The 24,074-nt window shown below is 40.9% G+C and overlaps 1 protein-coding gene across 2 annotated transcripts in view; it reads right to left on the reverse strand.

Moving 5' to 3' along the window:
* ARHGAP28 (Rho GTPase activating protein 28) overlaps window positions 1-24,074 on the reverse strand; it is a 182,934-nt gene that overhangs the window by 15,353 nt on the left and 143,507 nt on the right. For both annotated transcript variants that reach the window (XM_040353993.1, XM_040353994.1), the window contains exons 5-11: window positions 20,837-20,985; window positions 14,965-15,130; window positions 14,789-14,880; window positions 12,746-12,823; window positions 7,364-7,526; window positions 3,962-4,044; window positions 1,455-1,652 (exon numbers count right to left, since the gene is read on the reverse strand). In XM_040353993.1, the coding sequence (XP_040209927.1) occupies window positions 1,455-1,652; window positions 3,962-4,044; window positions 7,364-7,526; window positions 12,746-12,823; window positions 14,789-14,880; window positions 14,965-15,130; window positions 20,837-20,985 (929 nt within the window). The remainder of the gene's footprint in view (window positions 1-1,454; window positions 1,653-3,961; window positions 4,045-7,363; window positions 7,527-12,745; window positions 12,824-14,788; window positions 14,881-14,964; window positions 15,131-20,836; window positions 20,986-24,074) is intronic.

Below are 24,074 nucleotides of genomic sequence, written 5' to 3' on the forward strand. Positions count from 1 at the left end.
AAATCGTAATAGATTAAACAATTAATTGAATAAACTATAAAAGTGAATAAATAACAAAACCAACAATAAATATATACAATCTCCAGAAGTACCACTCAATCAGGTGGATTTATACAAAGTGAAGATGCAAAAAGTCTGTAAATAAATAGTGGGTGACTGAATGAATAAATAATAAATAAAGTGCTTGTGCTTCTAATGTCTTCAAACTTCACTGTAAAAGAAAGTTTCCACCTTCACCAGCTTCATAAACACCCGAATTGTGCTCAAAGGTTGGCACCTTACCAGATGGTGTTGACTTGTTTAGTTAAAAAGAGGTCAATGATAGCTTTGTGTCACAATGGACTATACATGCAGCTTGGTTCCTCTGGTTCAGCAGACACACTGTGGAACATGTTCTTCCTCCTTCCAGTCATGTGATAGAGAAGAGAGAATGGGCAGAAGCACTTTATTTATTCTTTATTCATTCAGTCACCCACTATTTATTTACAGACTTTTTGCATCTTCACTTTGTATAAATCCACCTGATTGGGTGGTACTTCTGGAGATTGTATATATTTATTGTTGGTTTTGTTATTTATTTGCTTTTATAGTTTATTAAATTAATTGTTTAATCTATTACGATTTATCATCACCACTAGTTAATCTGAGCGCCCCCTCCACTCACCATTAGAAAACACTAGCCATATAGGAAAACTAATATTTGTAAAGTATGTTATTATTCTGCATTTTTCCTTCACATATTACGAAACATAATGTTGGAGCAAATCTAATGTAAGCTACCACCTATTCTTAAAGCCTAAGTTTACCTAAAAAGAAATCCATAATAAGCACAAGGGGCATTACTTACCATCACTGTGATGTGTTCCTTATGCTTGTGTCTTTCAGTTCAGTAGTAATCTTTCTCCTCCAATGGCACCCCCACCCCTGCCGCTGTAATCTTCCACTTTGGTGGGGGTTAATAGCTGTCAGGCCCCGTACACACGACCGAGGAACTCGACGTGCCAAACACTTCGAGTTCCTCCTCGAGTTCAGTGTGGAAGCCGCCGAGGAACTCGGCGGGCCGACTTTTGCCATTGAACAACGAGGAAATAGAGAACATGTTCTCTATTTCCTCGCCGAGGTCCTCGTCGGCTTCCTCGGCCGAAAGTGTACACACGGCCGGGTTTCTCGGCAGAATTCAGCTCTGAACCGAGTTTCTGTCTGAATTCTGCCGAGAAACTCGGTCGTGTGTACGGGGCCTCAGAGTCTTTTATCAAGAGTGCCCGACTATGCTTGCCCTTTCCACCCCACTCCTCCATTCATAGAAGCTGTGCAACAGCTTCTATATATGAAACAGGAACTATGAATAGAGGGGGTGGACTGTCCAATTACATGCCAGTATCACAACACCAATGCTACATCTTGTCACATATTTCTTTCACCTGACAAAAAAAAAAGTAAAAATGTTTTCTCACCGTCCATAAAATATCCTGGTACCTAATTAAAAGACGAACAATGTGTGCAGTAGAGGCAGCTGACTTCATTTCTTCCTTGTTGGCGCCTTTCCCTTTGTAAACAAATAGGTTTGGAGCAAGAATCATAGATACATTCCATAGGCTCATTTTATTCTTTTCTTCATTTGATACAACCTTTTTCAAGAAATGCAGCAGAGCCTACCAAAACAAAGACAAAATACACTAAAAACATGCAAGACAGTATTTCAGGGATGGTAACTGAGGTGCTGATAGGGTCATAAATTGTATACTCTTAAGATTGTGAATAAAACAAAACATATTTTGCCACTATGCTCCAGAAGATGTCGCTATCAGTGTGTTTAAAGGAAATCTGGCCATACAGTGTTACAATTTTGTTTAGAATTTTCAGAAAATTCATTTGATGCTCTAAACAAGGGGTCTCCAAACTGCGCCCCTGTGGCCCTTTGATAGCCTTTATCTGGCCCTTGGGGCACTATTCTTCCCACTGACACTAACAAGGGGGCACTATTTCTTCCACTGACACTAACAAGGGGGCACTATTTCTTCCACTGACACCAACAAGAGGGCACTATTCTTCCCACTGACACCAACAAGAGGGCACTATTCTTCCCACTGACACCAACAAGAGGGCACTATTTCTTCCACTGACACCAACAAGAGGGCACTATTTCTTCCACTGATACCAATGATGGGATACTATTCCTCCTACTAATAGGGGCACTACTCCTCCTTCTACTGACCACAAACCTTTAAGGCCATATTTATTCTCGCTGATGCTGGGCCCAGGACATTTTCTGCCCCCACTGGCCACAATCCGGCCCTCCTAAAGTCTATAGGACAATAAACTGGCCCTTGGTTTGAAAAGTTTGGGGACCCCTGCTCTAAACATTAGTGAGGTCAAATCTACAACAGTGACAAGAAAAATCGAAGTAACAAGATGGAATTTTTTTTTTTAATGCACACATTTTAAACTGTGAATGTCGTTTTTATTTAGGAAAATCCAATTGTTTCAAAATCGAATGTTAAAAGTAAAAGAAGTTTTGAAGTACTTTCGAACGGCACTCATCAAGTCAATGAATGCACTTTGTAATGTTTGTATGAACTCTAGTTTGAAAATCTACTAGTGTATGTCCAGCTTAAGATAAAAGGGATTATTGCTCCTTACATTTGAGCTAAAAAAAAATATATGGGAATACAGAACTATGATGGTCTTGTAACAGACTGTGCATCACACAGACAGGAAAAGTGCCTGCTGCAAGTTCCTTCACAAAATTTCAGAAGCACGCACTGGGGAGTGACAAAGTCAGTCTAGATGCTTGATGATCTTGGCTTTGGTAATATCTCAGATATCAACCAATGCTATTTAAAGTGATTGTAAACCCTCACCTTGTAAAACAAACAATTCGGTTTTTAAATAGAAATGAAAGGCAAAACATTTTTGTATAGATATAAAAAAACACTATAAATACCTCCCCCCCCCTTTTTTTTATAAGTGATACCCCTATTTTCAGCTGCATAAGAGCTAGGAGAGGAAAAACAGCATGCTGAGCTTCGCAGTAAAAGGCTATACGAGGTGTAGGGGTGTCAGGACAAGTCTGATCATTGGAGGAGAGCCGGCTGAGTTCCCAGCATAGCTAGAGAACTGGCCACAGTGTGTTCTCCTGCCTAATGTGGTCAGTTTTTAATAGGAAAGCAGAGGGACTAGAAGGAATACAAGGGATTGCACACAAAAAAAGAAGTACAAAGGAAACCGGATGCTTCTTAATACAAGTACATGGTACAACAGGCACTTATCAAGAATATGAAATGCTGGGTAACAAACAGTTTTCTATACCAATATTTATTTGCTGGATATATACTGGTGCTTTGTACAATGCAAATCTGCCAGTACTCACTGCATACAGATCAAGTGAATGATGGTGGTGTAAAAGATAAAGAAGAGTCAATGTTACCTTGCCAGTATCTGAAGTTGTAAAGATAAAGCAGTAGGTTTTTGAGATATAACACACACACTTTTGTATTAAAACAAGCTTTCCAAACTAACCGCCATCAGCAACGGAGAAGGAATAAAATACAATGCGTAATAGGTTAGGATCAATTACTCACTCTTACATTCAAGAACTTCTGAAAATGCCAACAAACATACCCTGAAGAAATAATGGGAACTACTTTCTCTTCTATACATAATATTCGTCACATTACCATCATCACCCTAATTAAGCCAATAACTATGAAAGGGAATAATATTTCATATGAAAGCCTTTATTAGGCTAAAAGGCATCTGTATGCAGTGCCTGCTCTGTTTGCAGAACGTCCCTGATTTTGTTTGAAAGCTGCCAAGTAAAAATGTTGGTTTTTCTTTATGTCAGGAAAACAATACATATATTTAAAATAAGCTTGTCAAATAATTGCAAGGGAAGTCACATTTTACTCTTGAAAGAAAATGCATCCAAATATCTAGTGATTCTGTCTCTAATTTCATTTACCTTGGCAGTATCTCTGTTGGCATCTGGCAGGAGCATGATTAATAGATGAAGAGCTTGTAGCTGCAATTTGATCTTGGAGATTTCTAAAGAAATGAAAATAACTCAAATAAGAATTCTTATATGAAAGCTGGCAATATGATTAGTTGCAGAGAGAAGGCTTGCTTTGTTCTCACGAGAATTTGTTTTTATAAAATATTGCAAGTTGAAAGATTACCCAGCCATAACTCTGTCTTGTGCATCACTCAATATTATAAATTACCCATTATCCCTAAAATGGTATAGGCAGGATACACAAAATTATTATTTCATCGATCTATAAAGGTTTTTACTGTATCCCTGGTGTAACAGAATCGGAGATCACAGTATCGGAGAAAACATCAAAACTATTTTCGCAAAATGCAGCTGTCCTTATATTTAAGTCAACCTAAGAAGTGGTTCCGTTTGCTACATCTCTAGGTACCCAAAAGGAATTTGGTCTCTAAATAATGCATAGATGGTGTTCTTGTAAAAACTGGTTCATAAGCTCTTAAACATATCTTTGGATCTCAACAACGTGGCACATTTTGTAGGTGACCTTTTAGGCCCCGTACACACGACCAGTTTCCTCGGCAGAATTCAGCTTCCGACCGAGTTTCTGGCAGAATTCTGCCGAGAAACCCGGCCGTGTGTACACTTTCGGCCGAGGAAGCCGACGAGGAGCTCGGCGAGGAAATAGAGAACATGTTCTCTATTTCCTCGTTGTTCTATGGGAGCTCTCGGCCCGCCGAGCTCCTCGGCGGCTTCAGTGCTGAACTGGCCGAGGAACTCGATGTGTTTGGCACGTCGAGTTCCTCGGCCGTGTGTACGAGGCCTTAGAGAGACCTCTGCCTTAGGCCCCGTACACACGGTCGGACAAAACCGATGAGAATGGTCCGACGGACCGTTTTCATCGGTTCACCTCTGAAGTGGCCGTACGGCCTGATGTGTGTACACACCATCAGTTCAAAGTCCGATCGGGTGAGAACGCGGTGACGTAAAACACACGGCGTGCTGAATAAAACGAAGTTCAATGCTTCAAAGCATGCGTCGACTTGATTCTGAGCATGCGCGGGTTTTGAACCGATGCTTTTCTGTACTAACCATCGGTTTGGTCCGATGGGGCAGCGGTCCATCGGTTCGGTTTTGAAGCATGTTTAGAAATTTTGGACCGAAGGAAACCAGACCGATAGCCTATACATACGGTCGGTTTGGTCCGATGAAGATGAACTTCGGTTCATTCTCATCGGACCAAACCGACCGTGTGTACGGGGCCTTAGGTACCACCAAGAACTCATAGAAATCTTATACCTGACCATAGATTTAAAAACATCTGATCTAGGTTACACATTAATACTTAAAGAGACACTAAAGGTTCCTGTTTAAAAAAAAAAAAATAACTAACATGTTATACTTGCCTCCACTTGCACACAGTGATCCCGATCCTGGTCTTCTGGGGTCCCTCGGCGGCTGTCTCTGGTCCTCCCTGCAAGAACTAACCCCCTTCATGGGAGCTTCATTGGATGTGATTGACTGCAGCGCGAGCCAATGGCTGGGCTGCTATCAATCCATCCAATCTAGCTAATCAACGGCCAGACTAAGTGGAGGAAGAGGACATCGGGGGCAAGCGCAGCAGGTGAACGGGCTCAGGTAAGTAAAACGGGGGGGGCTGGGGGGCCGTCATTGCCAGGTTTGCATGTTCCTGTTCAGACCTGGCCAACTATAACAAAATGGGTTGATTTACTAAAATGGGAGTGCGCAAAATTTGGTGCAGCTTTGCATAGAAACCAATGAGCTTTTTTTTTTGTCAAAGCTTAATCGAACAAGCTGAAGTTAAAAGATAATTAGCTACCATGCCCAGCTATACCAGATTTTGCACTTGCCAGTTTTAGTAAATCAACCCTTATGATAAATAAAAGTAAAAACATACAGGTTCTGTTTTTTTCCCCCCAAAGTGTTTGTTAGATAAATGAAGCTAAACAATTTGTGGAGTCAATAGAATCATGTGCAGTGGAATTAAACAATAGCAACTTCTTCTGCCTAGGATCAAATGATTGAAGCAAACTTCACTTCGCTGAATTCAGTTGAGCTACGGACTGATGATTTTTAAAATTTACATTTTAGTTATGACACATGACAAGTTTAGAGTATAAAAAAGCGTTTTATGAATCTCCTCAATAAAGGGGCCCTTGGTTATAAATAATTGCCCACGGTAAAGTATATCTAAGGTCAATAAAATTGCATATAAACTTTCCCATATTAACATAATCCCAAAGGTATTTTTTTTATATTTTTAAATCTGCTTTCAATAAAACCACACCTGGTGATCCTACCATAACGGTCCTTGTTTCAGCTACTTTCTCTTATGGGGTGACAACTGTCATCCAATTTTTGCTCCTGTTTTTCTGCCCTGCCACGTGTGTTCCTGAAGCTGTTCATGCCAATCATATGCTAACTTCAACTTGCTTAATTAAGTTTTGATAAAAACAAAAAAAAAAACAGAAGGTTTCTATACAAGATTTTGCAGTCTCCCATTTTAGAAAATCCACCCCTTACAATCGGAAAGCTGCTGATGCTGGAGAATGTAGACAGTACGTGACTGAAAGAGGCTGGAAGGGATCAGCATTGACATGCAAAAAAAGATAGAAAAAAGTAAAAACTGCATTTTAAGGGGGAAAAAAAGGGAAATTTTTGTTATAGGCAGGTTTTAGATCTACTTTAGGGTAAGGTAATGCTAGAACAACCATGTTGTTTTCCAGAAATTACAGAAAAAAAAAACTTCAAAAAATCTTTCAATTTGAATTACCATTTATTTTACAAACACAAGAATCCAAGTTGCAATGATGTTGAGTTGACTGCATATAACTATTTTTTTATGGTTTACTATAACGTGCTACATGACTGAAAAGCAAGGGCTGTTGATAAAATAACTACACAGATTGTTAACACTGTAGATATACAATATGCTCTGCTCGCTCTTTTTGTTTAATTACATTCATTAATTTGAGATGGGGCTGTTTATTTTTAAAAGGAAATAATGTGTTTGAGCTAAAAGTCTTTTATCAAATGCAGTTGATCAAAACATTGTATATGTAACCTACATATTTTGTAAAACATATTTTAATGCTTTCTAGTAGCCCCCTGGCAGTGTTCTGCAAAGAATGGTATTTATTCTCGACTCCATACTGTCAGGAAAACACAGTGCATTACTGCCTGTAATGAATTTACAAAGGTCACAATAGCTGACAAATTGCAAGTCTTTTGTTTAAATCTAGCAGGAGACTTACTCAGACTTACTATAAAAGATGTGTTTGAAATGTGTTTTTCTTTTGCATGTTATTATTTTGTACCCCTAATACATTGCTTTAACCTCAATCATGCACTTACTTTCTACTAAGGCAATGAAAGCAGGGATATATTCCATTGTAAACAAAGGAGTCGGCAAATCTCTTATAAACATCTTAAGCAGACCAGCTGCATCATTGCTTCGAACCTTTTTCCAGTCAAAATTGTTATCATAAAACTTTGTCTCAAGCTCTTGACGCAGGCTCTGCACAGAAGAGAACACAATTTATGATCCAAAGTCAAAATGTAAATGAATACATGTTAATTAAAAATTTTCTTTTCACAAAAAGGGTTTCCTCAAACCCACTACCTACTAATTTCAGGTTGATATTTAAAATTGAGCTCCAGGCAAACAACTAAATCGCTAAATACACATTGGGAGAGATTTACTAAAACTAGAGAGTGCACTAGAGGGTGAAGCTCTACATAGAAACCAGCTTCCAGGTTTTATTGTCAAAGCTTAAACAAGCTGAAGTTAGAAGCAGATTGGCTACCATACAGAGCTTTACCAGATTTTGCACACTCCAGTTTTAGTAAATCAACCTTATTGTATGCCTATAGATAGCTGTATTTACCAACGGACCTGTTTGCATGTTAAGGTTACTCCTCCATGCCCGACTTGTATGCATTTGTCACTGGAGTGGCTCCAGCTGTTATTGAAACCATTTACTGCATCACTTAATGGGGGTTATTGTTTCCTTCTAGGTCATGATTGGTCCCTTTACTTTTATTCCAGCAATCTCCACACTAGAAACCATATTGGAATGTCCATATTTCTGGCTTTTTTTGATGGCTGCCTACACTCACGAGTTGTGTATATGGGGATACCTATACCCCACTGCAGCCTCCAAGTGGGTGGTCCTTGCCCCTTCCCCCCCCCCACACTACATACAATAATCCCTGGCCGAACAGGTAAGTCACATGGATCATATGTAATTTTATTAAATAATAGGTGCTATATGGACATATACCGTATTTCTCACACCATAATACGCACTTCACCCCCTGCCCCAAAAAAATAAGGAAAAATGTCCCTGCGTCTTATGGAGTGTATACTGAGCAGGCTCCACCCCCCTTCGCCGCTGCTGTGTCAGAATGCCGACACTCGGCTTCTCTGTGGAGGAGAGAGAACAGGATGTGAGGCAGATCCTTGCAGGGGCATACCAAGGGGGAGCAGGGGAGGCGGTCAGCCCCAGGTGCCAAAACATGGAGGTGTCAGTGGCGTTGCTATAGTGGTGCGCTCCACACCCAGGTCCGTTGACACCCGCTAGATGTGACACCATCCCGCAAGCGACAAGAGCCCTGGCTGGCTTTTTTTTCCAGCCGGAAGCACCCCCGGCGCCGTGGTCTGGTCCAGTATCACTTACTGCCTCTTTCCACTGGCTGCTGTTGTTGCAAACTATGTCTTCAGTCCTCCTTTCTAGCTGCTGGCCAGGTGTATCTGATGCTAAGAGCCAGCCAGAGGGGGTTGTGCATTGTAATGTCAGTGTCCTCCACTGCCTGAGGTGAGCTGGTGATAAGGGGGTGGGAGGTGTGGGCTGGCATGGTATCCACTGCCCATCACCTGAGCTGTTGTGATATGAGAGGCTGAAGGGGTGTTTGTGTTTGCCCTGCCACCCTGAGCTGATCTTGGCTCAGTGTAGCTGAGCTGATTTGGTAGGGGGGGCTGGTATTGCTGTGTGTCCACCACCCACCTATAGTAGTAATATAATATTTGGTTCAGAATATTTTTTTTCTTGTTTTCCTCCTCTAAAATCTGGGTGCTTCTTAGGGCAAGGTGTGTCTTATGGAGTGAAAAATACGGTATGGACTAACACAAATTGCTATACAACAAAACCCTTTTCCTTTGTAGTGACTAATTAGCCCTAACATATCCACCGCCTATTCAGTCCCCCATGTCTGCCACAGCGAAAGTTTGGTGACACTGCTAATTAGCTATGATCTCCTATGGGTCTCCACTGGTAAGCGATAGTACGTATTTCGCTTCCCCAATTAATTTCCTTTTTTTCCGTTTATATACATGCATTAATAATTGGTGCTTAACATGTAAACGTTATCATCTTATCTGTAGACCTTATTTTTGTGTTTCTCCTGAGGAAGCGGTGTATAGCCACGAAACATGTAGAGGATGCACTGAGGAAATTTGAAACTCCTACATTCCACCATGAAGTGTATTTGAGTATCAGTAAAATACCCAATATGTAAAAAAAATTATAGTTGCAATTTTTTGTATCTGAAAACTTTATTGTATTTTAACAATATGTTCCAATAAAACTCTTCATGTTTTACCTTATGTTCAATCTGTTCAGGTTACTGAGATTTTTCCCCCATTCCCCTTTCCCACTTTTGAGACCCCTCTGGGGAAATTTCTCCATGCATTTAATTATTAATCATTGTCACTCGGATGATGTTACCCTTTATCTCCAGTTTATGTTTACTTACTGAATTTTAGGCCTTCTAGATATATATCTATATACAGATAGATACATATTATAGTTTATATATAAACTGTTTTACTTGTCAAAGGATCATTTTTTTTTTAAGATATTGACACCTTAAAAACATAAGTCATAGGCAGACTACACTGTAGTTAAAGCAAAACTCCAGCCTCCAAAAAACATGAAGGTTGGATGATAAGATGAAAATGAAAAGAACATTAAAATTATGCCCTCTGTTTAGTAAACAAGAAGCCAATCAGTAAGCGGTAATGCCAAACTAAGAATTAGCGAAGTGATCATTCTTCCTAAAAATGTTCATTATTTTACAAAGAATGTATTAAGGCTTTTTCAAAAATGTCAATACAAAGCATAGTGCAGAAACACAAGAATATTTGACTGAAATTGGAAATAACATACTGCAATCATCAAAAGCAGCAACCAACAAGGCTTGAAAGTAGTAGATCATAGGTCAGTGTGCAGCAGGTAGGACAATATGCAGTAACTACACTCATTGTGAATGGACGGGGACAGGACCCCAACCGACAGGAAGAAGGGAAAGAATAAAGAAATGTGAGGGGGGTTCAGCAGTGTCCAGGCTTAGGCAAAAGAGTAGAGACATTGAGAGTCCCATTAAACACAGAGTGGAGTGTGGTTCAAATTCAGGTCCGCATTAAAAGCTATCCATGGGTCCCATACTCTCAAGAACAAGTGAGTGTCATTAAAGGGTCACTAAAGGAAAAACATTTTTTTGCTGAAATGACTGTTTACAGGGTATAGAGACATACAAGTTAACTGATTCCTTTTAAAAATGATTACAAATAGATAAAAATCAATCCTATAATGTGCCTGCAGGTTAGTTTCACTTTTTAAACTGGTTTCATGTTCCTGTGAACTAGAGAGACACACAGAACAAAAACAAACAAATCCAGTGTTTTGTTTTTAAAATGAATCTGATTGGTTCTGTTAAGTTTTAGACACACAGTAATGACAGCTTAGACCACCGTGAAAAGCTCCCAGTACTGTGGTTATAAGGAGCCAGACAACCAGGAAGTGTGGAGATCACAGCAGAATTACAGCAACTTTAAAGCAAAAACGAACAATAAGGACATGAAACCAGTACTGCAGTAAGGTAAAGGAAGCTATTTAGCTAAAAAACAAATTCCTTTAGTGATCCTTTAAGTATGGAAGCTGAAATGTATTTTAAAGGTGTATGTAGCTGTTTGCATAGGGTTCTGCTCTAAAAAATACATAGATATGCATTAGTATACCTATCTATTTAAACAAATATGTGACTTATAATAAGTGAAAATATTGCCGAAGATAAAGATTTACTAAAACTGGAGCAAACAGAATCTGGTGCAGCTGTGCATAGTAACCAATCAGTGTCTAACTTCAGCTTGTTCAATTAAGCTTTGACAATAAAACCTGGAAGCTGATTGGTTACTATGCAGAACTACACCAGATTTTGCACCCTCCAGGTTTAGTAAATTCTCCCCAAAATGTAGTTTGGTCGCAGTTATGGAGGACAGCACTGTGGTTTATATCTTATACCAAGAGCTTACATTACATACTCAGAACAGGGCCTCTTTAATTGTAACCATATGTTTCAAAGAGCCAAGTTTTTTGGAATCGTTGTTACTTCCAACTGAGCCAAACATATTTTTCTTTTAAATCTGGATGTGTTTAAAATGTATGCAGTTTCAGTCTAATTTATCCTTGTGACAGATTTCATCATCATTCATGAATGTCGCAATGTGAATGCAAGCCAGAAAGATTTTAAACAATCCCACACGTGCAGCACATCAATCCAACATCTGAATGTTTTAGAAAAAATAGTCATATCATATGTATTAAACCAATTCTGTGAATGAAAGAACCATGAATGTGAAGAGACTTTTGCCTTCTGAAGATAAAATTGTAAATTAGGTTACAAAAAGTAAAAGTGTGACATCAACTTTTGACTTCTAACCTCTATACACAGCAAAACTGTAAAATTAGAATCTTTAGCAAATAAGCTGCACAAATAATATTATGAAAATAAAGTCAATGTTTCTGTACATTCAAGTTAAAAGAGAAGTAATAGATTTTCTCCCTCCTTGCTCATTGGATAGCTTGACCTGTGGGGGGGCACCTAGCGGCCATCTCAAGCTCTCAGCGGCTCGTTGAGAGGCTGAGCTGGGTGTCAGTCCAGGCACATGGCAGATTCAGACACCGTGGTCGGGATGAGGCAGGCAGTGCCTGGACTGACATTGGTGATCTCAGCAGAGAGCGAAACAAAATTGCACTCCTGTTCACCTTTAACAACGTTATGTAGACATCTAAGTTATGTACACCTCAAAGTTATGTACACATCTGGGCTGATTTTAAAGAAAGGGAACAAAAGTGGAGCTGTTGCTACTAATAACATCCACATTCCTTGTTAAACTTTAAGAATTAAGCATGACTGGTTGGTCCACTTTTGCTACAGTTTCCATACATATACCTTATGTGAGAAATAGAAAGATTATACTCACTCCTTTAAATCTTATGGGGTTGATTTACTAAAACTGGGAGAGTGCAAAATCTGGTGCAGCATTGTAGCCAATCAGCTTCTAACGTCAGCTTGTTCAACTAAGCTATGATACAAAAAAAATGGAAACCAGATTTTGCACTCTCCCGTTAAATCAACCCCTCTGTTCAGTGGTGAATCATCCATGGGTGCAGGGTGTTCACTGCACATGGGTCTGAGGGGGGTATATATATATATATACATACACTGTATACACTAAAGTAATATGACCAAGCCTAGCCCAGTGCAATTTGTAATCCTCCAACCTGGTATGAGTGTATTAAATATTTTCTTGTAAAATTAATATTTTATATATAAGGTTATAATAATAAAACATAATTTTAACAACATGTAAATGTAAAAAAAAAAAAGTTTTAACCCAAACCATTAAAGATTCCCTTTTGTACTTTTATTTCCATATTTTAAGAGAAGAACTACCTTAACTCGAGAGACTGAACCTGGCACCCGCAATATTCCTTCTGTGTCTAATCCAGTTTCCTCCAGTCTCTGCAATAACTACCGAAAACAAATGTGTATATAAATATATACAGTAACACAACCAAAAAGATAACTTTATTGCAAAACAAAAAGAATGCCGCACATGTTAAAATATGCATTTTTTTTTGCTGGAAATAACCTTAAACTCCTAAAGAATTATATATTTTCAGAAAGTAGAGGCCCCGTAGAATAAAATGGTTACAGTTGTAATTTTATTATGTTGCATGTTATTTGAGCAATTGTTTATAAAAACACATATTATCAGAAAAAAATTGAATGTATTTTAGTGCAAACACAATAGGTAAAATATAAAAGATGAGGCTGCATTGAGTAGATATCAAACATGTTAAAGCGGAGGTTCACTCTATATATCAACATGACCTTATTTAGACGTGCTCCATATTTACTAATTCCTTCCGCTATCCGCAATTTTTTAAATTAGTTCTGTACCTTGATTCTGATGTTAATAGCAGCCACTTCCTGCTATCCCTCCCACGGGAGTGGGCATGTCTCCCTTCTCCACAGCGTCCCAGTGTTTCATGGGACAGCATCGCAGTGTCTCCTGGGAGCAGTGTGCCGCTTCCCTCGACACGATTCCTAACACAGCCTGAAGTGGCTACCATCACAAGGGGGCGTGTACTTTTCAGTACACCGGCTGTTGTGATAGCAACCGTGTAGTGTTGACGGCACTGCTCACTGTCAACACTGCCCATGCGTGGGATAGAGCGGTGAATGATGGGACTACAGCATTCACCGTATCCCGGAAGTATTTGTTTGTGGGCTTCACAGTGCCCACAAGCAAGATGGAACCACACAGGACACATTTTTATAAATTATTATTTTTGGCCGAATGTCCATGCGGATGGCTAGAAAAATCAGACACGTGAGTACAATCTTAACTTTATTAACAGCGGTAGATGCACATAAAAAAAAAGCTATTTCCCACGGAACCCCCACTTTAAAGGGGTTGTAAAGGTTCATTTTTTTATTTTCTAAATAGGTTCCTTTAAGCTCGTGCATTGTTGGTTCACTTATCTTTTCCTTTGATTTCCCTTCTAAATGTTTTTGTTCTTTGTTTTCTTTGTCTGAATTTCTCACATCCTGTTCCTCCTCAGTGAGCTGTTCTGGCTGACTACCCCAGCCAGAACAGCTCGTATGATGGGGGCAAGCTTACTGAGGAGAAACAGGAAGTGAGAAATTCAGACAAAGAAAAAAACATTTAGAAGGGAAATTGAAGGAAAAGGTAAGTGAACCAACAATGCACTAGCTTAAAGGAACCTATTTAGAAAATAAAAAACTAACCTCTACAACCCCTTTAAGCCTTACAATTGCATGCGCTTTATAAAATTATGAAAAACGATGGTACCCAAAATTTTCATTAGGCAATGTTTTAAAAGTCTTTACAGGTTATCAGTTTAGAGTTAACCATGATTGTGATATGACTTCCTGTTAGAGGGTGGCAACATTCATTTTACATAGTCCCACTGTATGTAGGAACATAGCTACCTTCTCTTACTTGCTCCCGAGATGAACTAGGCACTATAGACTATGGTGGCATATAAGGATGGCATAGAGCAGTTCACATTACTGCAACTAACGTCACAGCTTGTTCCAAACAAAAGGCTGTGAGAAGGAAAGAAGAGGTTTGGGAGGTAGAATAACACAGTAAGAAATTATTTAATGAGAAACAGATTACAGGGCCATTAAATTATGAATGTATCTTTCTGGAGAATAAGGATATTGTTTAGTGTTATTCGGCTCAATACTATACCCAAGCTCGGAGTATAAAAGCAATCAATTGGAGTAAAAAGTAGATTTTCCACTATAGCTTCGTTTAAAATTTGAAAGTATGCTGTAAGATATTTTTTATCTTTTAAGTATTAAACATGGGTTTTTGAATTACGATGTGCATGCAAAATACTAAAAAAATGTTTTTGGAATTGGCTCTAAAAATACTAAAATTAGGTATTTTTGTATACTTACTTTTTGAACAAACAGGGGGACTTTAGTACCAGGCATTTTCTTTTGATCATTTTCCAATAAAGTAGTTAAAGGAACCCCAAAAAGACCATTTTCTATGGGAACAAGCAGAGCTCAATCAGTATAATGCAACCTCTACCTTAGTACAACAAACATCTCATCTAAAGTAAATATCATACCTCTTCCTTTGACTCTCATAACTCGATTTCTTTTTAATTCAATCCCCAAAGCATCAAAAAAAGCTGTTAATTCAATAAGTGAGAGATACCGAATTTTCTTCATGTCTTCAAGAGACAAATCTTCTATTTCAGTTAGTCCAAACCTGCTTTTCCAAACAATGAATTTCTGAAGCACAATAAAAAAGTAATTATTATAACTTAAAAGTGATTCACACACACATGCACATGGACACACACACACAGATGTATTTTGTCTAATATACAAATCTACATTACATACTTATGTGCAGAGATTCAATTATTTCAGCAATCTATTGTATGAGATGTGTGAGATTATGTGAGATGTCTCCAGATAGTAGCTTTGTAATGAACACAATACAGTACTAAAAAACACTGGGGAAAATTTACTAAGATTGGAGAGTGCAATATCTGGTGCAGCTGTGCATGGTAGACAATCAACTTCTAACTTCAGCTTGTTTAATTAAAAGACATGGAAAGCTGATTGATTTGTATGCAAAGCTGCACCAGATTTTGTGGTCTCCAGTTTTAGTAAATCAACCCCACTCTTTCTAGTTAGCGTCAGGGAAGGCTAGAACCAAAGTCTTCTTTTTATTGCAATCTGTGCTCTCAGCTGAGTGATACTCAAAATTTACAACAAAAGTAATGAGGTAGCAGTAGGGTCTTAACACTATGCTCTCTCTTTTCTTTTTACTGCTCAGTGGAGAGCTAAAAACAAACTGAGCTGCTGAAATGAAACTTAAAATAGTTTCTAGTATAAACTTTGAGGATCAATTACTCCATGGTGCCCACAGCTACAGAGGACAGTGAGGCTTTTTTTTTTTTTAAATATCTTTATTCTGAGTTTGTAGATGACATAAACGCCAGAAACATAGAGATATGGTGTATGCTCATCAAATAATGACAGATACAGTGTTAATCTAGTTGGCCAAAATCTTAGCGCATGACAGGAACAACAAACAGAGGTATTGATTTAAAGCTTAATAGCAAAAGTGTGCCTGCTGGCTAAACAGGCTGAATACAAGACTTATCATTGCAGTAGTGGTGAGCACATTGGCTGGTATCGATGCAGTGGCAAGGACTGCAGAGGTGGGTATTTGTGGCAAGTGAAATGGGGGAATAAACAAGTTAGTGTGAAGGTGTGATGCAGGGGGAAGGGGTGGGGGGAGTCAGCTGCAGTGGTGAGAAGAGCAGGGGTGGTGTTGTTGTGAGGGCATAGGAAGGTGAGAAGGGAGGTTGGTGGTATGAGCTGCCAGGCTTTAGATTCCAGTGCCAGAGCTTCAGCAGAACCTGGGTGGTAAGAGGATAGAGTGTGCTCTTGGGATGAGAATGTAACACAAACTCTTCTGCCAAATGGACTGCTCAGGATGTGCTTCCTGCTGAGTATGGCTCTTGTGAATTGTGCTGGTCTAAATTAAAATGTTGATGCTACTACACATTTGTGGTAGTGTCTTTGAGATGAGCAAAAATTATGTTGATCCTGATGCTTGCGTAGTAGCAACAAAATGTTAAAAGACCTACACAACCTCTAAAGCAGACCAGGTATTTAGTAACCATGCCCCTGATTCCCTGTAATCTGCAACGGTCTCTAAAGACACTGGCTATCATTTACCAGCACGGGGAGTCTCTAGTCACAAATAACTTATTTGTGGCTTATACATGTCACATGATCACCTGAAGGCCATTGGAGGACAGCAGCACTGTCACTGAACCAGGTTCAGGTCCCTCTGTCCATTGCCACATACTGTTCTTGTGCATTGGGGTACCTTTCTAAATGAATGGCCGCACACCTCACAGAGTTGCCATGTGTTACCATACATTGAGGTAATGTGGACTAAAACACATTACCACAGCACATAGGTCTGAAAGGATAGTACAGGCTATACTTTCAAATAAGTTAATTCTAATGATTCTCCTCCTCCATACCAACTAAACCCACTTAAAGGGGTTGTAAAGGTAAAAAATGTTTCCCTAAATAGCTTCCTTTACCTTAGTGCAGTCCTCCTTCACTTATCTCATCCTTCGATTTTGCTTTTAAATGTCCTTATTTCTTCTGAAAAATCCTCACTTCCTGTTCCTCTGTCTGTAACTAAACACAGAAATGCAACACTTTCTCCCTGGTGTGGAGAAAGCCTCTTGAGGGGGAGAGGGCGAGCAGGAGTGTCAGGACGCCCACTAACACACAGCTCCTTTCTCTATCTGCAAAGTAGATAGCATCCTGACCCTCCTGCTCGACCCCTCCCCCCTCAAGAGGCTTTCTCCACACCAGGGAGAAAGCCTTGCATTACTGTGTGGAGTTACAGACAGAAGAACAGGAAGTGAGGATTTCTCAGAAGAAATCAGGACATTTAAAAGCAAAATCGAAGGATGAGGTAAGTGAAGGAGGACTGCACTAAGGTAAAGGAAGCTATTTAGGAAAAAAAATTGTACCTTTACAACCCCTTTAACAACTGTTTAAGAGGAGATTTCACTCACTTCCATTTGAGATGACAGGACCAGAATTAAATGTATACTTAAAGACAATCTTTTTATTTTGGTTTTATATAGAGCAGTGAGGGATTAGAACACCTGTTGGATTTTTGTAGCTGTCTGTGCCCCTATTAGGGAGATTTACCCTCTCAAATTGTTCTGTTTCACCAAGGGTGAAAAGTAAAAGAAAATCCCAACTTTTGGGTCCAGACCAAGAAGAGAGGGTACATTTTCCAATTAGGACCCTAGTTCTGGTAACCCTGGTGACAGCCAGCGATTCCCTCAATTTGGAGGGATTTACTCTCACTTCCTATTTTGGATATGGCACAGGAAGTAAAGGGAAATCTCTCCAATGAAACATAGATGGTTAAAAGAGTGGTTTAAACTCTCCCCTATTCAAAATGTAAAAAAAAAATTCTAATCACTTGTAACAAACACTTAAAACCCATCTACAGTAGGTGTTTGTGATATTGTGCTTTTAGCACGACAGCGTCGCGCTGATTCTCGGCGACAGGGTGCCGAGATCTCGCCGGCATCTCACACTCACTGGAATAGTGACAGCACATCCCAGCAAGCGCGTCATAGAAGCGACGGGAGATCCGACTTGGATTCCCGCCAATTCTACACGTGTGCGGCGTGTTATGAATCCTGAGGGGGAAGTCCCCGCCGGATTTTAAATAAAAATCCGGCATGGGTCCCCCCCTCAGGAGCATACCGGACCCTTAGGTCTGTTATGGGTTGTAAGGAGAGCCCCCCTACGCCGAAAAAAACGGCGTAGGGGGTCCCCCTACAATCCATACCAGACCCGTATCCAAAGCACGCTACCCGGCCAGCCAGGAAGGGAGTGGGGACGAGCGAGCGCCCCCCCCCCTCCTGAGCCGTACCAGGCTGCATGCCCTCAACATGGGGGGGTTGGGTGCTCTGGGGCAGGGGGGCGCACTGCGGCCCCCCCACCTCAGAGCACCCTGTCCCCATGTTGATGAGGACAGGGCCCCTTCCCGACAACCCTGGCCGTTGGTTGTCGGGGTATGCGGGCGGGAGGCTTATCGGAATCTGGGAGCCCCCTTTAATAAGGGGGCCCCCAGATACCGGCCTCCCCACCCTAAGTGAATGAGTATGGGGTACATCGTACCCCTACCCATTCACCTGCAAGAAAAGTGGTAAAAACACAAATAAACCACACAGTGTATTAAAATATTTTATTTTTCTGCTCCGGAGGCCGCCCCCTGTCTTCTTTATTAGCTCTTTTACCAGGGGGGGCTTCTTCTTTGACGTCTTCGGGTGGGTGGGGGCCGCCGTCTGGTTCTCTTCCACCGCCGGGGGGGGTGGCTTTTAAAAAAGCCCCCACCCCCCCGGCGGGTTAACTCCGGCGTCTTCGGCGGGGCTCTTCTTCTTCCGCTATCCCGACGGGTCTTCTCCGCTATCCTGGGGGTCTCGCCGCTCTCCGTTGTTGACTCGTCGCACCCCGGTTCTTCGTCTCGCAGTCCGGTCCCTTCTTCCGTGCTGTACGTCTTCTTCTGTGCTGTGAGTTCTTCTTCCGCGCTGTGACGTCATGTTCTTCACTTCTCTTCTTCTCCCCATGTTGACTCGCCGGTCCTCCTCGCTGAAATGACGGATGCGCGCCTTGCATCGGACCTATATAGGCCTCACAATCCCATCATGCTCTGGTACCTACCCATGTGATACCTACCCACGTGGGTAGGTATCACATGGGTAGGTACAGAGCATGATGGGACTGCGAGGCCTATATAGGTCCGATGCAAGGCGCGCATCCGTCATTTCAGCGAGGAGGACCGGCGAGTCAACATGGGGAGAAGAAGAGAAGTGAAGAACATGACGTCACAGCGCGGAAGAAGAACTCACAGCACAGAAGAAGACGTACAGCACGGAAGAAGGGACCGGACTGCGAGACGAAGAACCGGGGTGCGACGAGTCAACAACGGAGAGCGGCGAAGACAGAAGGAGAACCCCGGAGAGTTGAGAAGACCCGTCGGGATAGCGGAAGAAGAAGAGCCCCGCCGAAGACGCCGGAGGAAACCCGCCGGGGGGGTGGGGGCTTTTTTAAAAGCCATCCCCCCCCGGCGGTGGAAGAGAACCAGACGGCGGCCCCCACCCACCCGAAGACGTCAAAGAAGAAGCCCCCCCTGGTAAAAGAGCTAATAAAGAAGACAGGGGGCGGCCTCCGGAGCAGAAAAATAAAATATTTTAATACACTGTGTGGTTTATTTGTGTTTTTACCACTTTTCTTGCAGGTGAATGGGTAGGGGTACGATGTACCCCATACTCATTCACTTAGGGTGGGGGGCCGGTATCTGGGGGCCCCCTTATTAAAGGGGGCTCCCAGATTCCGATAAGCCTCCCGCCCGCATACCCCGACAACCAACGGCCAGGGTTGTCGGGAAGGGGCCCTGTCCTCATCAACATGGGGACAGGGTGCTCTGAGGTGGGGGGGCCGCAGTGCGCCCCCCTGCCCCAGAGCACCCAACCCCCCCATGTTGAGGGCATGCAGCCTGGTACGGCTCAGGAGGGGGGGGGGCGCTCGCTCGTCCCCACTCCCTTCCTGGCTGGCCGGGTAGCGTGCTTTGGATACGGGTCTGGTATGGATTGTAGGGGGACCCCCTACGCCGTTTTTTTCGGCGTAGGGGGGGGCTCTCCTTACAACCCATAACAGACCTAAGGGCCCGGTATGCTCCTGAGGGGGGGGACCCATGCCGGATTTTTATTTAAAATCCGGCGGGGACTTCCCCCTCAGGATTCATAACAAACGCCGCACACGTGTAGAATTGGCGGGAATCCAAGTCGGATCTCCCGTCGCTTCTATGACGGCTCTGTCTCCATCGCGGCAAGCCAGCTCGGCGCTGGCTCCCGCGATGGGGCTCGTAGGTGCTCAATCTCGCTGAGAAAGAGAGCGAGATTGACACAAAATCGGCTTCACCTACTGTAATTATCACAATACTCACAAAACTGGGAAACTGCTAATTGCAGTAGATTCTCTGACATCATACAAATTACTGGTTCTGTGCAGTCATGTCTGTCACAGTGAAGCTGAATAAGAATATTATATTTGTAGAAAGATTGGGGTTGATTTACTAAAACTGGAGAGTGAAAAATCTGGTGCAGCTCTACATAGAAACCAATCAGATTCCAGTTTTTTTGTCAACATTTAATTGAACAAGCTGAAGTTAAAAGCTGATTAGCTACCGCAGAGCTGCATGAGATTTTGCATTCTCTAGTTTTAGTAGATTACACCAATATGTGGCTGGGGACAGGGGCCTCTTCCATCAGAGGCTTTTCATTCAGGAAGTATTGTGATGACTGGATCCCTTTAACCAGTACACTATTTGTAAATCACACACTATTTAGTCATTCTAGTATTAGAACTTACAGGTAAAATACAATCATCCTTTTTTATTCTTTGTTTCTTCTGCTTTTCCTTTTCTTTATCATCAATAACAATGGTCTCAGAAAAGGATACTTCAAAAGACAGCTCTTCTGCTACCGACGGACTGACTTTCTCTAATGCACAGTTGTTAGCTGAAACAAGATAAAGTACACTGCTTTTTTTCATATAAGAACAAAAGTCCATCTCAATTATTTGTGAAACATAAAGTTGTGCTAGTGGTGGTTATCAAAAAAAGCAAGAAAAAAAAAGACAAAATCAGAAAGAAGGCCTACAAACATTTGTTTTTTTATTTAAGAATACTTTAATATGATACCTCATACCTCAACGTGTCTAAGGGCCCGTGTTGATGTTTTTTTGGTTGTATCAAGCAGGCTTGCATTTCCATACATGAATATGGTCTAAGTGAAAAACCTGCTTCAAACAAGTGTAATGCAGGCCAGAAGGATGTCGACTGCTGGTCAAATGCACCAGCCAGTAAAGCGTCACAAACTGATTTTAAGCTGATGCCAACAAGACAGCCAACCAAGGGAGGACTGGGGACCTTTGGCCTGCTCAGTAATGGAGAGAGTTTTCTGTGGACCATAGAAGGTGTACCATGTAAAGTGTGGGACGTGTTTCTAAAGGACAAGGTATATTGTGACACACCCTTTTACATCTCCCAGCATTAGTTTCCTTTGTAGCTCTCTGCATTCGGTCTATAGGCATATCAGAGTTGGAAAGTTGGCTCTGAAAGACTGCCCTCTGCTGGACATAGCAATCGCAGGTCTGAGGAAGTGCAGGTAGCTATACACTGTCCACCATGTGTCACTGACTGTACTCCCCACTCTGATGTCTGAATAGTGAAATATCTCCACTCAGTAAGACCATACCAAGAGTACTGGATCAGGGGGCAACCCCCCCCCCCCAAGTCCAGCCCTCCCTCTGAAGCGTATGGTTCTCCAGGGTAAAAAAAGTAGGTTGCCTGTATATGCTGTTAAGTTCATAGTGTACAGTATTCAGTTTCAGCTATTCAGAAACTGCAATCACACTGGAGGAATATAAAGAGATCTGCAAATACATCCATCCATACATCCATAAAAAATAAAAACAAGGCTACAGAAAAATAGAAGTTTTTACATCATGAATATAATTTCCTGATCGAGTGCATCCATAGGTAGGAATCAGTAATGCTAGACTACTCTTATAAAAATTGTAATTATTACATTTTTAACAAACCATCAAAGTTAGTATTTTAAGAAAGAATAATGAGTTTGTCTTCAGACATGTTTATGCTGAGCTAGGTTCATAATCATGATTGTGGTTAAATATTACATTATGTAATAAAGGAAGAATACTGCTTATGTGTAAAAACATAGAAATAAATAATGTCAATCACCACCATTACAGTGAATATTGTTCAGTGGCATCACAAAATTGAGATATAATCACAATAAACAACATGTACAAAAAAAATGATGCACTAAATAAAAATCTCATATTGGGTTAATAAATCCAACCGTAGAAAACACAAATCCGTGAAAAGTAGTTGAATAAAAAAAAAAAAAAACTCCACCTCATGCGTGCACCATCACCACAGGCAATCTTACCAGAGAGCCTGGACCCTTTATTATGAAGGGTCAAACCGACTTGATGTATCAATCTTTGCAGGGGTCATCAGCTGGAGATGTGTCCTCAGATCAAACAGGGCATAAGCTGGATATTCAAACCAAGATCCATCCACCCCACGATCAGATTGATCATAAAATGAAAGAGACGCTAGATAGTGTAAAATCCCAAAAGGTTTGTTTAATATAAAGTATTACACTTATATTAGTACAGCTAAAACCAGCGTTGTATACAATATAGATGGCAACCTTAAGATATCCAGGCACTGTGCAAACAAACGCAAATGCAGGAAACAGCTCCTACCCTGATCGGTTTCATCATTCCGGAAGAGGTCCTTTTGTGATGAAACCGGTCCGGTTGGGAGCTGTTTCCTGCTATCGTGTTTGTTTGCACAGTGCCTGGATATCTTAAGGTTGCTTATATTGCACACAACGCTGGTTTTACCTGTACTAATGTAAGTGCAATTCTTTATATTAAACAAACCTTTTGGGATTTTACACTATCTGGTGTCTTTTATTTTATAATTAATCTGATCGTGGGGTGGATGGAGCTTGGTTTGAATATCGTGCTTGTGCCCTGTTTGATCTGAGGACACATCTCCAGCTGATGACCCCTGCAAATATTGTCACATCAAGCCTGCTTGACCCTTCATAATAAAGGGTCCAAGCTCTCTGGTAAGAGTCTATATTGCCTGTGGTGACGGTGCACACACAAGGTGGAGCTTCTTTTGGGTTCAACTACTTATCACAGATTTGTGTTTCCTGCAGCTGGATTTAATAACCCAATATACGATTTTTGTTTAGTGCATAATTTTTTTTCTACATTACACAGTTTATGTTTTTAAAATATTTGGTCAAGCACTGTGAAGGTATTGATCATACAAACATAAAGTCAATATTCCCCTGTTATAACAGGGGACACTTTGGCATCCTAGGCTATCAGTAAACCTAAATGTCTATTTTACAACTTTACAAGCTAACACATATTTGCAAGTTTGTTTTGGCCATAGTTTTGCTAACCTTTTGTTCCCCTTTAATAAAAGGACCCTGTGACCGGGTATTTAAATGGGACACTGCCAACAAGGCTGAGATTTCTCCTTCAGTAAATCATCCCATAAGCCTTTCTTCGCTAACAAAGTGCAATAAATAATGATGCACATTAATCTATAGGAACTGGTCAAATAATGACTTTGATCTGCTCAGTGCAGTCAGCCTATAACCGTGACTGGCTGTCACATCTCACTGGCTGCCCACTTGCATTGCAATTTGTCTCATTACATAAAGGTCATAGTTTGGAAATAATAGTGTAATTAAATAAAATCCATAATTTAAGAATATTCGTGTGAGCTGATATTAAATACAACATTTAAAACAGGCTTGTCATCAATCTCTAGTAATTCATTACACATTTTTGATTAGTGTCCTTCAGGAGGAACTTACAGGATAAGAACTGTTTTGTGTATTGATTTATTGTGACTGCTGCCTTACAACTCTTTAATATGCAGACAAATGTCAAAACTATCGTTATTAAAAGACTGAGCACTGCAGAAATCCTTGTAAATGGAATATCACTCTTTCAAACGGTAAAATCCAGATCTTGATCATAATATTTAATA

The sequence above is a fragment of the Rana temporaria genome, chromosome 5 (genome assembly GCF_905171775.1).
Source record: "Rana temporaria chromosome 5, aRanTem1.1, whole genome shotgun sequence".
Lineage (NCBI taxonomy): Eukaryota > Metazoa > Chordata > Amphibia > Anura > Ranidae > Rana > Rana temporaria.